Consider the following 13,881-nt stretch of genomic DNA (forward strand, 5'->3'; position numbering starts at 1 on the left):
GCCGTGCAGCTGGCCGGGGTCTGTCTTGCCATCAGTCCTCCTCTCTTCTCTTCGCTTCTGCTTGGTTTTTATGAAAACAATGGCTCTGATGGATGTGCACCTGTGCTAGCGCTTGGGAAAGGTCCATGCAGGAACGGGCACAGTCACATAATGAGCGAGATGGCATCATCCCCCCAAAAAATAATAAACCAAAACAAAACAAAAATTAAAAAAAAACAGGACTAGAAAACTCAATTTTTTGGACATATCTAAAAAAGGGGACAAGAACAGTAGTCATTTGTTCTCCCCAAGGGGACAGGAGTGAAGAGGGAGGAGGGAAGAGGGACTTGATTTCTTCTGTTCACAAGAGAATGGTTGGAGGGGATTCTTCAGAGTTTTTCAGGGGACGGGACCCAAATGTAGTGCCCAGACTGGTCCTCAATGATCTGTTTGATTTTGTTATAAATCTCTTCCAGTGAGTCACCCTGTACAATGGCTAAAGTGAAGAGGAAAACAAAATTATTACTGTAGTCCACGGCACACGCCCAAACCCCCCGGCAATCCTGCCTGGGCCCCAAGGTCAGGGCCATAGGGAAAGTGGCTAAGGTGCCCCGAGCGTGGGGCTGAAAGTGAACCTGCAGAGACAGAGGGGCTAAGCAGCAGGGAGAAGTGTGTTTATTCAGATGCTCACTGAGTACCCATGGCATGGCACACCCTGCAGCTCATGTAGCTCTCGGCCACCCTATGGCCGGCGCCTTGTAATTCTAGAGCGGCCTTCCTGAAAGATTTGGAAAAGTCCTGGTTATGCAGTCCACAGCAGAAAGTCCTAATTTCTGACAGGAGGAAGTGCTCCTGGGGCTGTCACAGCTGCTCTCTGGCAGAGCTCAGCCCAACACACACAGACAAGGACAGCGAAGAAAGCTCCAAAGACCCCAGGTGTCTGCGTACATTTGTGGATTTTTCTTTACCCTGGTAACCTAGTAACACCCCTGGCTAGAACTGAGCGAGCGTATTGCTGCACTTTAAAAGGTGAGGAATATGTTACCTAGGAACCTTCCCAATCTGTTAGAGGAACTGACCTTCTAAAGTAGGGGATCTCACACACACACACACACACACACACACACACGCTCCAACAGACAACACACCAAGAAGTCATCATCATCAACATTTATTCAGCACCTGAAACACACAAGGCAAAGTGCTAGGGTGGGGAAGGAGTGAGGAGGAAGGGAAACAAAGTAAATACAGGGAGCCTACAATCTAGTAGGGGCAAGAGGACCAAAGGAACAAAGCAAGGATCCGCAGCAATTGCTGAGCGCTTGATACTATCCACTGGCTGGCTACACGGCTTTGGCTGGAAGAAAGGGAACTTGAGTGTGTTGGACACATTGGAGCTCAAAAGCATCCAGAAACCCTACGCAAGGCTTCTACATTCTGTCTACACCTCTGAGACACACGGACAGAAACAGGTGTCTGGCTGGTGCCGCGGTACCCCCAGCTGGGCAGCAGGGATTCTTACCTGTGAAGTATTCTCCAAACTCCTGCTCCAGCTTCATGGCTTTGTCATAGATCTTATTTGCTTGTTCGTATGTCTGCCGTCGGTTCATTTCCCTGCCAAAGCCAAAGAAAAACGGTTCCAGACTACATCCTAGGCTTTGCTCAACATAAAGGGTTGCCTGGGGTTTCCTGAAAACAGGCTGAGCTACCTTCTCAGAGAGGCCCACAGCTAACTCCTTCCTGCATCTTTGCCACTTCGTAAGGCCAACCAGGAACACAAGGACAGCGGTGCAAAACAGAAGGAGTACCAAGGGACAGGGTGGGTCCTACCCCCGCCCCCAGTCACTTTCCTCTCCGTTTCCTGTCCAGGGCCCCCATCCTGGCTGGGCACGTCGGAGGCCCGGCAAACACTTACATAAGCGCTTCGATGGACTTGGGCTTGATGAAAATGGCAATGGGGTAAAGTTGTGCTTGTTGCAGTCTCTTGATAGCATTGCCGGAGACGTCTAAGATGCAGTGCTTGCCCTGCGAAAGCAGACTCGGATCAGCCTACCCACTGCCTAGTCACCCGAGCCCAATTCAGGAGCACTCCAACAGCCACCTGGACTACCCAGGGCCACCCAGAGTGGGCTAGAAGACCCTATCCCACAGGATCCCGGGGCCCCACCTTGCATTCCTACTACCCACAAAAGGCCACATCCGCCTCCAGTTTCTACTCCCTTGGAGGTGATGCTCCAGGGTGGTTGCACGGAAGAGACAGACACCTTCATCAAGGGACTGGGCATATGGACAGCAGCCATGGCTCTGGGCAGTGCTACCACTTGGGAGCCCATGAGGGAGCAGGTGGATCCAACTGGAACATCAGCATGAGCGTTTCTTATATAGATGATGTACTTATCACTTCACTCAAAAGGCACAGTGATAGGGAGGGAGAAGGAGCCTTTCCATTCACTGCTTCATTCCCCCAAATGGCCAGGGCTGGGACAGGCCACAGCCAGGAGCCAGGAACTCCAGTCTGGGTTTCCCATATAGGTGGCAGGGACCCAAGTAGTTGGGCCACCACCCATTGCATCCCAGGCACATTATCAGGGAGATGGATCAGAAGCTGAGCAGCTGGGACTTGAACTGGCACTCGGATATGGGATCCCAGCATTGTAAGCAGAGGCTTAAGCCACTGTGCCACAGCGCCAGCCCTGGCCGGAGCGCGTCCATCTTCCCTTTTAGGGTCATGCCTCTGCTTACCCTCTCCGCGACTGCTCGCACTGACTGGATGCTGGTCCCATAGAGATTATCGTTGAATTGGCCTGCCTCAATGAACTTGTTGTCCTGGATATCCTTCTCCATCTGCTCTCGGGACACCACAAAGTGGTAGTCTTGTCCGTCCACCTCGTTGTCACGACGAGGGCGGGTAGTATCTGAAAGGGCGAAAGGACATGCTGTGGGGGGCCCATGGGCACTGGTCTGCCCTAAGCCAAAAAAGCTGACTTGGTCCTCTCCCACCCGACTAGGCCATAGGGCCACTCCCATCCTTTCCCCCAGATTTTGCGGGGGTGGGAAGCAGTTGAGAAGAGGTCTGTGTTGCCTACTTCTCTTCTTACCTCCAGCTTTCACACACAGGGCCTACTGGCTTCAGCTTTCAACTGGACCAAAACAGTAGGGCTTCCTGAGCCAAGACATGGTAGAGGGTACCAAACGTGGCCTGGGAGCCAGTGAATCCATGAGGCCATTCACTCAATCACATCAACACCACTTGGGCTGAGACTCCCCATTTGTCCACTCATCCACAACGCTCGCCACTCAGACTTCCCTCCTGGAGCCAGCAGCCAAGACATATGTCTCTCCCAACCCCATCAGCTTTTGGGGAATCTTTTGCTACCTGCTTTGTTCCGGGGGGTCAGAGGTATCCTGTCTTCAAATAAGCCTAGAATTGGATGCCAAACCCTTTCCACCAAACATGGCAGCAGCAACTCCTGGGATACTAAGCTGCACTCTTTTGGGCCTGCGTGGGCTCTTACGTGGTACACAGGATCCAAATTTATGCGGGAACTCGGAGATCAGGTCATCATTGACTCGGTCCTTCATTGAGCCCAAGATGATCACGGGCCTTGCGTAGTGAACTGGGGAGGGAGAGCATCAAGACAGTGAACAACCCCAGAGAGTCTGGCTAGAACACAGAGGCTCTGGAGCCGCCAGCCAGACTGAGTAAGGCATAAGTGCCATCCTCTGGCCTTGAACCAAGACATCAAAGGGGCCTTTAAGTGGAGAATGTCTAAGTCCAAGGCAAGTCTGCTACCAGAAGCATCTCTTCTTCCAACACATTCAGGAGAGATCTTTGCACTGACACCAGCAACTGAACAAGGTTTTTGAGAGCGGCCATTAAAGACAGGGACTTGGACCTCTCTTCACCAATGGCTACAATTCCCTTGCCTTCCTCACAAATCGGCCCTTTCCTCTGGAAGGCAGCTGGCAAAGGCATAGTGAGCAGTGCACCGGGGATGGCCTCTCCCTTCCCCGTGACACTAGGAAAGAGGAGGGGCCCAGGGGCCAGGAGTGCCGTGGGCGAGCTGTCCTCCTCCCCCAGCTCGCTGCTGCACTGAGCCCCCCGATCGGGAGACCTGCACCAAGGCCAGACTCTCAGAGGGGGCTTACTTTCTTGTCGCGTCACTGGCTCATATGACAAAATAGCATCCTCTTGTCCTTCTGCAACAAAAAAGGGAGACGGGTTAGCACTTTAGGGCCTACTTCTCTGTCCGTATACAGTACTCAGTACTTCCCCACCCCTGCTTTGAACCAGGCTTACTGAGTGGCCCTTGCGCCCAGCTGCCCTGGGTGGCCTTTCTGCTTTCCTAGGGCAAGAAAGCACAGGAAGCCCTTCAGGGCCTAGGCCAGCAGTCAGGGTTTCTCCCACTCAACAAAATATTGCAGAGCAAAGGGCAAAGCCCAGAAGCCATGAAGCCACCAGCAGAACCCACTCCTATGCCTCGAACTGTTTTGCTAAGTTAACAGTGCTAAGTCACTGTGCTCCATGGCCCCCCTGCTCTGATAAGAGTCACAGGGATACTTCAACTGATGCCAAGTCTCTTCCCCGACGGGCAAGAGTCAAGCACTCTGGCAGTCCCCAAGGCTGCAGCGTAACTTTGCCTTTCTAAGGGGCTACTCATCTGCTTGCCCACTGGAAGAAGCATTCAGAAAAGCAGTGCACAGCTGGGGTAAGGTCCCCAGTGCCCTTTGAGACCAACGTTCTGTCCCCATGGTGGCGCTTCGACAGTCTAGCAGCTATGTGCTGGGCCCCTGGACGTCCCCAGGTGGCTGAGAGCAGGTAGCAGGGAAGGCAGTGCTGTGTGTGTGCATCAAGCCAGGGGAGTCTAGGCACCCTGGGCACGTTTCACAAGGCCTCTTGCCAGTCATCCCAGCTCCCCCTGGAAGGCCGATGTTTCCACAGTTCCCCTGGCTTCCGTGTTCTGCTCACGGGCACTCCCAGGAAAACCAGGCCAACTACCTGATCACTGAGCCCCATCAGAAACGAAGGGGGGGGTGGCTAGCAACCAGGAAAAGGCAAATTCGGGGCAACAGCCCTCCCACAGCTGCCATTTTTCTTTTGGTCTCTGAACAAATCTGCAGACCCGGCTACATCTAGAGCCCGCATAGCCTGCGGCAGGGGCAGGGGCTTGCTTGTGTGGCGCTACTCCCTTCCCAGGGTCTCAGGGATGCTTTCGAGTCAGGTCCCGGCCAGAACCACAGGGCTTATACTCTCCTTTAATCTACAGGGCAAACCCCATCCAACCACGAGAAGGAACAGGCCACAGCATTTCCAGGATCTCAAAGTGGACATGGCTAAAAGAAGCACCAGCCTCTGAGCAGCAATGGCAGCTGTGCCACACTGGAATGAGGATGGCAGGGGACACATGGCGGAGCCACACAACAGGGCGGGGGTGTGACACACACTTACTGGAACTGCTTTCGCTGTCACTGGTGTTGGATGTCACTCCCTCTGCAAGCCAACAAGAAAGAGACTCCAATTCAGAACACGCCACTGAGCGGTCACATGCAGCACACAACTCGCAGGGTCCGGGAGTGAGACACGGAGCTGTCAACCGGGCCAGGCTGCAGGAAGCCCGCCAGGTCCAGGCTGCCGACTGCGAGGCACGGCTCCACCGCTGAGGCCCTGCCTGGCTCAGCTGGTCCCCGGAGCCCTCACAGTCTGTACACTACAGCAGCCTCTTCCTACCGCAGTCATCGGATTCAAAGGAATCCGTCTGAATGACTTCCAACTCCTATCCCAAAATGCATCTCCCAGGGCTAATGACAGGGAAGCAGAGGCAGTGGCAGAAGCAGAGAGATGCCCGGGCAACCTGGCTGCTCATGAATTTCCGCCCCAGACAGAGCCCCTGGAAGCACAGAAACATGCACTAAAAGGCTAAGCACTGGACCGGCTGAGAAGTCACAAGGGAGAACTACCCTGACCACTGGGTGCGGCCTGGCAGCCCCCCTGCCACCACTCCTGACAAGGAGCGCATGGCTTTGGCTGGGATGGGATGTGCCTTCACCTACCATCGGACAGACAGGTCAAAACACAGAGACAACCAACCAGCAAGAACGCCTCAAGGACAAGATGGCCCTCCTGTCTGGGACTGCTGGCATCTGCCCATCCCTGAATGTGAGTGGAGGCGCCTGATGCGGAGGAGCCAGATTCACAGGGGACACCAATAAAAGCCCCCTCCCACGATGACAGGCAAATGAAGATGAGACATGGACACACCGAACCATGGAGCACGACGCTGCTCGTTTCAGCCAAGACCACACGATTCCAGACCATGATATGCTGTGGCCCTGCCCCAGGAAGGACTGGCTGGTGGCGCTGCCACACACGGCTAGTTTCTGAATGACCCCAGTGGCAGCTCCTCGGCCTCTGGCCTCATTTATTGAAGGAGAGTATATGCTGACGGGACCCCACCCTGCACACCCCTCAATGCTTAGTTCCTTTCCTTTTTCACTCGAGGATAACTCTCCCGAATGGAGAGGCCAGAGTTTTCCTAAGATCAACTCCTAGATATATGTGGTCCACAAAAAGTGCTGAGGCCCCCGCTGGACTACCTGCCAAGGCCTGAGATCTGCTGGGACACCCCAGACACGGGCCAGGTAGAGGGGTTCAGAGTAACCATGCCCCGAGTTAGAGAGACCATAAGAGCTGAAATTCCTAAGTCCATTTTTTTTAAGATTTATGCTCTTTATTTATTTGAAAGGCAGAGGGACAGAGAGAGAGAGAAAAGAGAGAGAGATCCCCCATCTGCTGGTTCACTCCCTAAAATGACCACAAGAGCCACAGCTGAGCCTGGTTGAAGCCAGGGGTCAGGAACTCCATCCAGGTCTCCCACGTGGGTGGCAGAGGCCCAGGCACTTGGGCCATCATGTGCTTCCTTCCCAGGTGCACCAGCAGGGAGCTGAATCAGAAGTGGAGCAGCTGGGACTTGAACCAGCATTCCAATATGGGACGCCAGTGTTGTAAGCAGTGGCTTAACCCGCTGTACCACAACACTGGCCCCCTCAGCCCCATCCTTTAGTGTGGTGTCACTGGGAAAAGAATCTAGCCAGCAAGCTCCCCTCCCCTTGAGAGTCGCTTCTCCCTGGAGAAGCACATGGGCCCACCTCACTTCTAAGGTGGGACCCCAAGCCCATGCCCTACCACTTGGAGGTGCAGAAGGAAAACACAGACATGAATGATAGGGAGTCATTAGGGCACCAGGGGTCCAGAGCAATGTGTGACATTTGGAGCCACATGCACTTCCTCTTGTTGTGCGAACAGAGTTCTCACAAACACTGCCCTCCCTTACCCTTACCCTCCCTCGTGTCCCCTATACCCCACCCCCTCTATCTCCATTCATGCCACAAATACAGTTAATGGTGTGGAAGTTGGACTTACTCAGGTTCTTTGCTCCATAATAATCGTCACTTAACCCAGGGAAGTCCTGATTTCACAGACAGCAAAGACAGAGAAAGGGGGAGGGGAGGGGAAGGGAAGGGAAGGGAAGCAGAGGGGAAGGTAGGGGAGTGGGAGGGGCGGGGAGGGGAGAGGAGGGAATTGGGGAGAAGAAAAAAAGAAAGAAAAGACAAGGGGAAGGAAGAATACAGAGGCAGGTGAACATTAGTGACAGAAGTATGAAATACTACGAAGACCTATAACTAACAGTGAGGTTAAGAACTTTGCTCCAGAAAGAACCCCCCGGGTCAGATAAGGTATGTGGACTTCGGGCTGCTCAGTTTTATTGCCAGAGAGCCTCGGAGTAGACCGGCTTTCCAAGCTAGTCTATAGCCCGCAGGTCCCCAGGACAGGACGGATGGCATTCCAAGGCTTGGAGCAGGTGCTTTGACAAGCAGCTTTGAGCAGACTGGTAGTCGTGGAGCCCAGGTCCCAGCCTGGTCCCTGAAATGGTCATTTACCTCTGTGGGTGCACGAAAGAGAAAGGGCTCTGTGTGCCAGGTAGGCAGATAAGACTACCATCACCCTGAGGAGCTTCTGCCCAATACTGACTCACGTGGTGGCAACACTTCAGGAAAGGTTTCCCGTGGCCTGGGGTGTGGTCTCCAAAGCGCCGGGCACTTGGGACTCTGCCATGCAATGGGCACCCCCAGGCTGGGCTCAGCAAGGAGGTTCTGCAATTCATCTGTTGAACCATGGTGGTTTCACCTCATGTCTGTCTCAGATAGTCTCTTCGTGCTCATGAGCAGAACCAACTTCAGCTGCTGCTTCTCGATGAGCTAGCCTAGGAGGATGGGCCACGGCCTGCTCAGCCTGACCAGGGCACTCTGCATCTCTCAAGTACACCCCACACAGCAATGCCCTACACACAGCACGGTCGTGAATCAGGCGGGTCTTAAAAAAAAAAAAAAGAGCCAGTTCCTCTCAGAACGAATCAGTCTCCTGCCAGTGCCAAATAGCTCAGGACCGCAAGATCCCTCCATGAAAGACAGAGGAGTTGTTGGTAAATGAGAGACATTTACAATTCACGATGAGACAAATGAGGCAATATTTTTCAAGCTTGACCTGGTGTTTAAGGTTAGGGCCAGAGCAGTTACATTTCTGAGGCATTTGGTCGAGTAAGAAGATGTAACTAGGATTACACTGGTTCTTAAAGCTAAAGCGTTACAGACAATCTTTTCTCCCCAATAAGCTTCGTGTGTCTGCGTGTGTCTTTGTTTGGACAATGTTGAAGCACACTCCTGGGGGACTCACTTAAGCAGGAAGGACTTTTTTGTGGCACGCTAGGATGACAGGGAGTCTGCTAAGGGTCACGCAGGTTATCTCGTATGCTTATGCACCTGGCGTGGCGTTCCAGAAGCGGCCCCGGTTCCGGGGAAGTTGGGGGAAGAAGAGGCTCTTCTCTTGACATAGATGAGTGAAGGTAAGGGAGAGAAAACACGAGAGGAAGAAGCCAGGAGAGCAACATGGAAGGAGGTTCTTAGACCTTGTTTTCTTGAAAACCCGTTTTTCTAACCCTGGCACTCTGGTTGAACACCACTCCTCACCACAACAGAGCTCCGTCTGGCACTTCCAACGCCAGTGCCAGGACTTCCTGGAGGCTGGCCCAGGGACAAGTTCCACCTGAGAGCCTCCAACATTCATTCCAAGCGAGAGAGGAGCTCGGCAAATAAGACCCAACGTCTCCCCGTGCAGAGCGCTTTCTGCCCTGACTCTGCAAACGGGCAGGTGTGTGCCCTACAAGTCCTCGGCTGGACTTCTCCTGAGGGCAGGGGTGACTATGAGAGGACCGGGCTGTGGACGGTCTGCTCTGTGGACTCTGCTGCTACTTACGTTCCTGTATGCTGCTCTCCTGGGCCATGTTTTCTTTGCTCTTGTAAAATGGAAACTTTCGAGAGAGGCGGAAACTCTTTTTACGTTTCGTTTTGATCGACTGTGAAAGAACATGAAGATGGAGGGGAAGGACAGAAAAAAAAAACAGAACAATGGATTTTAAAGCATGCAAGAAAAACTAAAATGGAGACAATGGTGAGCTAAATAAAAGACCATCTCTCACGAATGGAGTCTATGAGATTAAATGAAAGTTGATGTAAGAGGAAAAACATGTTTACAGGAAAATGTTGTAGGGATGTTAGAGGTTTCTACCTAATCCAGACTCACAGCACTCACTGGCACTTCCTAAAGAACAAAGGTCACTGTAGCCTCCTGGACACATGCCCTAAGGCGCCACTGACATACACAGAGTCATCTACTCCATGTTTCTCTTCCCTCTACTGCTCCGGAAGTTCCTTGGCCTGCAAAGCTCACAGAAGAAAAGGGGTGAATGGGGAGCTCTCTTGTCTCATGTGGTCTGATGGGAGGTGGGAGCTCTGGGGCTGGCTGTCCTCAACTGGCTGCCGAGGCCAGGATCTGATTAGGGTCCGCACAGCTCCAATGCGGTCTGTCGCCAGGGAGACACCCACGTGTGGTTCTACTGTCCCCAGGTCAGTCAGCCTTTCAGACAGTCCAACTCTGGCACATCTTCAAGAGCTAGTTACCCAGGGGGGCAGAGCACAGCCTAGCCATGGGCCGGAAGTGCTCCCTCTCTGCCTGCTGAACGGAGCCAGCCCCGTGGAAAAGGTGTCTTCATGTGTGCTCCCCAATTCTCTGATACAGCAGACCACACTCCAAGCCTCGCACCCCTCTTCAAGCCCTGGCTGCCATCCCCAGGGGACCCCTCCCCACTTACCCTGTTTGATTCGATCATCCCCGTCCTGGCATGGAACTTCACGGTTTTCAATCGAGCTCGCTCTTTCTTTTCCACCCTGTTTGAGAGTTGGAAAGAAGTCGTGTCATTGCCAGGACACAGTCTCCACAGGCACAGCAGCCAGTCTTTGGCTCACTGAGTGAGCCGTGTCCTGAGGATCAACTCTACCAAAGAAGAGAAAGGAGGCCCATACATTGCTCTCTGGGAACTGAACCGTGAAGAGGAAACGAGCAAGTAACGTCAGCAAGAGGGCAGGAAATGCCTTGCTGACGACTGTGACAGCTCACCTCTTCTTACTGGGAATCACGCCGATCTGCTCGCTTTCTCCATGGGGGGTCACCAGCCTTGCCTGCCACCACTCATCATCAGAGGCATTAATGACGTGCAGGATGTCACCGTAAGAGAAGCTGAGTCCCTGGCTGGGCAGGCAGCTGTCCCGAGTCCGGTCATAATCAAACAGGGCCCTGAAACACACAGCACAAGGGGAAGTGATCATCTGGCCCGTAAATGCCAGGTGACTGGCACTCTGCAACAGGACGTGAGAGGGCCAACTCAAACAGCACAGGCACGGCAGCCTCGCAGCTGACCACGGGGATGCTCGGGACACGGCATCCTTCCTTCAGTGCCACGCTGCTATGCGTGCTCCCTCTTTTCCAAAGACAAAGCCCATTTGCCCAACAAGGGGCATAAGAGAAGATATCATGAATCTGTCATGGCTTCTTGACACACGATGAAAGTTCAAAGTCAAGCACACTCAATAGCCATCTCCCTCAGCCACCACACAGCCTAGGAAACTAGCTTGACCAATGGGCCAGATACAAATGTATCTTCAAAAGGGAGTTGAAGATAGGTTTAAAAAAATGTTAGTTACAATCCCAAATAATGAATGGAAAATACCGCAGAGACACAAATAAAATGGCCCTGTGTCGGGAGGCAGCCACACAGTGACAAAGTTGAAAGGGACTCTAGAAGTCTCCAAGCTCAGTCTTCGTCTTACATACGGGGGAACAGAGGCCAGGGAGGAAGAATAATTTCCCCGAGGTCACACAGCTAACTGACCTGGGATAGACGCCGGGTCCTCTGACAAGGCATGCCCTGTGACATGCTATAAACGAAGCAGAGTGAAGAGACACAGGGGGAAGGGGGAGAAGGGTGGAGAAGGGTAGAGAAGGCCGTCGTTTGGGCTTGGGGAAATGGTGGAGACCGGGTGGGCTGCAGCTGAAGTCTTAGGAAATGTGGCTGGAAATAAAGGTCCAAGGCACACTTTGCAAGGCCTTAAATAGATCTGACTGAGTGGCCCCTGAGAATTTGAGAGTAGGGAAGTGACACGGCAAAAGAGCTTTAGGAACATTCATCTGCGCTCACACGCGGTGGCAGCACAGCAGCTGGGGGAGGGTGGATTTGGAGGTGCATTTCAAGCATCCTTCAGGGCCCACTGCTGGTCCCAGCTCTGCTGAAGCTGGGGCTGCTACCTCCGAGCAGAACTCCCTGCACAGGGGGCACTCAGCTTGGATAAAAGTCTCTTCTTTCCTTATCCAGTGGAGCCGCCCCTCATATGCACCACCGCAAATGGGTCATTGCCATGAGGAAGTAGCATTTTCCCACCAGCAACCTAGGGCTCTGTCTTCTTCATGTGTGTTGAGAACAGAAGTGCTTTCCCACCTTTGTGCACACAACCCCCCAGGACTGCCCAGAACCCAGTTCCAACCCTTCCACTTCGACGTGCAGTCTCGTGGTCTGTGGCTCATCAGGTGGGAGCCATGAGTCAAACATGCCACTTCCCCATGTGCGAGTCCAAAGGAAAGAGACACTGCAGTAAAACTATGGAGAGCAAAACACTAGTGAACTTTCTAGAGTTCTTGAAACGGAATCTGGAAAAATCCGTGTCAGGTACTTTGGAAGCAAAATGACCCAGACTCTAACAAAGTCTCCTTTATTTCCCTCAATTTACATACTCAACGCAGCAAGGGGAGAGGCAGTGACTAGTGTCTAAGCAGGCATGCTGTGAGTTTCTTACTGGGCTGTGTGTGACAGTCAAATCTGAACACACATGTGTGTCCTGAGGCAAGGCAGGCCTTCTCTGGGCCATTCCTGTTAAGTAGCAACCTGATTCTGGGCGACAATGAGAAACGTTAGATGGCATTATTGGCTTCAGAAATGAGAACAAATATAGTAAGGAGGTCAACAGAATGTGGATTGAGCTGAAATTATGGGACGGCGAAGAAGGCAGGTGTTAAACATTAATTAGGAACCATCAGGATGTCTGTAGAAGATTAAAAGGCAGAGTTTACTGGTTCCGGGTGTCAAACAATATATATTTCAGCCCCTCACAGAACCATGCTGGACCTTGGCAACAGCAGTAACAAGCTGGAGTACATGTGTCAAAGTTGATGTAAACATGTTTTCTGATGCCAGGAATCCAATTATTTGTAATTTTTTTAACATCTGAGGTTTGAATAAGATTAATTTAACAGTTTCCATCCAAGATGAATTCCAAGTATCTTACAATATTAAAACATCTATAGCTATTATTAAATCTATATTCATATTTTTAAATTAAAAAACCTATGCCACAAGCTAAGTAAAAACAAAATAAACACAGATGAAAGCCCATTGAAATGCCAGTAATTACCACTGCACATTGGGAATTATACTATTGGGTTTGTTTAAGATTTATTTATATATATGAAAGGCAGAGAGAGAGAGAGAGAGAAAAAGTATGAATGAATCACTAGTTCACTCCACAAACGGCTGCAATGGCCAGGGCTGGGCCAGGCCAAAGCCAGAAGCTTCATCCAGGTCTCCCACGTGGGTGCAGGGGCCCAAGCGCTTGGGCCATTTTTCACTGCTTTCCCAGGTGCATTAGCCAGGAGCTGGATCAGAAGTGGACTTGAATCAGTACCCATATGGGATGCCAGCATTGTAGGTGGTGGCTTAACCCACTGTGCCAGATCACTGAGCATTAGGTTTGTTTTTTGAACCACAGCATGTGTTCCTTTTTGCATTTTCAAGAAATTTAAGTCAATCAAAAAAAAGTGGGGAAACAGTATAGAAGATACTGTTTAGAATCATTTACTTCAGATGAGAAACATGTTCTGCTCAAAGTTCTCTGGCAGACAAGGCAAAAAAAAAAAGTTGTATAACTTCAATTTCTCAATAAAAAGTAGTACTCAAGCCTATCTGGACTTTGATGAATTTATGAACGGTGACTAAATGAGAAATACTGGACAATAGGATGCACGAAGCTTCCTTTCAGCTGTGATTCTGTTGAAGACATACAAGCATGACATGAGTTTGAAATTCTCAACTATACTATTCTTCCAAATTGAGACCGTAAAAGACTAATTAATGAGAATTTCCTTTTCTAACAGTCAGAATTGCAAACAGGAGAACCTAGTAGAATGCTGGAGCCTAGAGGTCATTTTGTCAAACGTCCTATCTGTTAGGGAAATCCCTTAGGTATTCTCCAAGTTTCGATCCAGCTCTAGCACTTGAAGAGTCTGGGTCTATCCTAGGTTTTCTTTACCAGGCTGAACATTCCTAACACCTTCAACAAGTCCTTTCTTTGTCAAGCGTTTTATTTGTTCTCCAAACCCATGATGTGGATTTCCTCTAAATCGACTTTGTATGCTTGCCTGCTGAAATTTTATTTCACTCAAGAGCTAGAAAATTTCCTCAT

The 13,881-nt window shown here is 51.4% G+C and overlaps 1 protein-coding gene across 6 annotated transcripts in view; it reads right to left on the reverse strand.

Moving 5' to 3' along the window:
- Positions 1-230: 230 nt before the first annotated feature.
- DLG3 (discs large MAGUK scaffold protein 3) overlaps positions 231-13,881 on the reverse strand; it is a 57,176-nt gene continuing 43,525 nt past the window's right edge. For 2 of the 6 annotated variants that reach the window (XM_062184490.1, XM_062184489.1), the window contains 10 exons: positions 10,490-10,666; positions 10,185-10,260; positions 7,400-7,445; positions 5,429-5,470; positions 4,129-4,179; positions 3,495-3,596; positions 2,722-2,894; positions 1,895-2,004; positions 1,502-1,593; positions 231-475 (listed from right to left, as the gene is read on the reverse strand). In XM_062184490.1, the coding sequence (XP_062040474.1) occupies positions 369-475; positions 1,502-1,593; positions 1,895-2,004; positions 2,722-2,894; positions 3,495-3,596; positions 4,129-4,179; positions 5,429-5,470; positions 7,400-7,445; positions 10,185-10,260; positions 10,490-10,666 (976 nt within the window). In that variant the 3' untranslated portion in view covers positions 231-368. Of the gene's footprint in view, positions 476-1,501; positions 1,594-1,894; positions 2,005-2,721; positions 2,895-3,494; positions 3,597-4,128; positions 4,180-5,428; positions 5,471-7,399; positions 7,446-9,289; positions 9,390-10,184; positions 10,261-10,489; positions 10,667-13,881 lie in introns of all 6 variants that reach the window. The other 4 variants (XM_062184495.1, XM_062184494.1, XM_062184493.1 and 1 more) reach the window with 2 other exon arrangements.

Source organism: Lepus europaeus, chromosome X, assembly GCF_033115175.1.
Source record: "Lepus europaeus isolate LE1 chromosome X, mLepTim1.pri, whole genome shotgun sequence".
Taxonomy (NCBI): domain Eukaryota; kingdom Metazoa; phylum Chordata; class Mammalia; order Lagomorpha; family Leporidae; genus Lepus; species Lepus europaeus.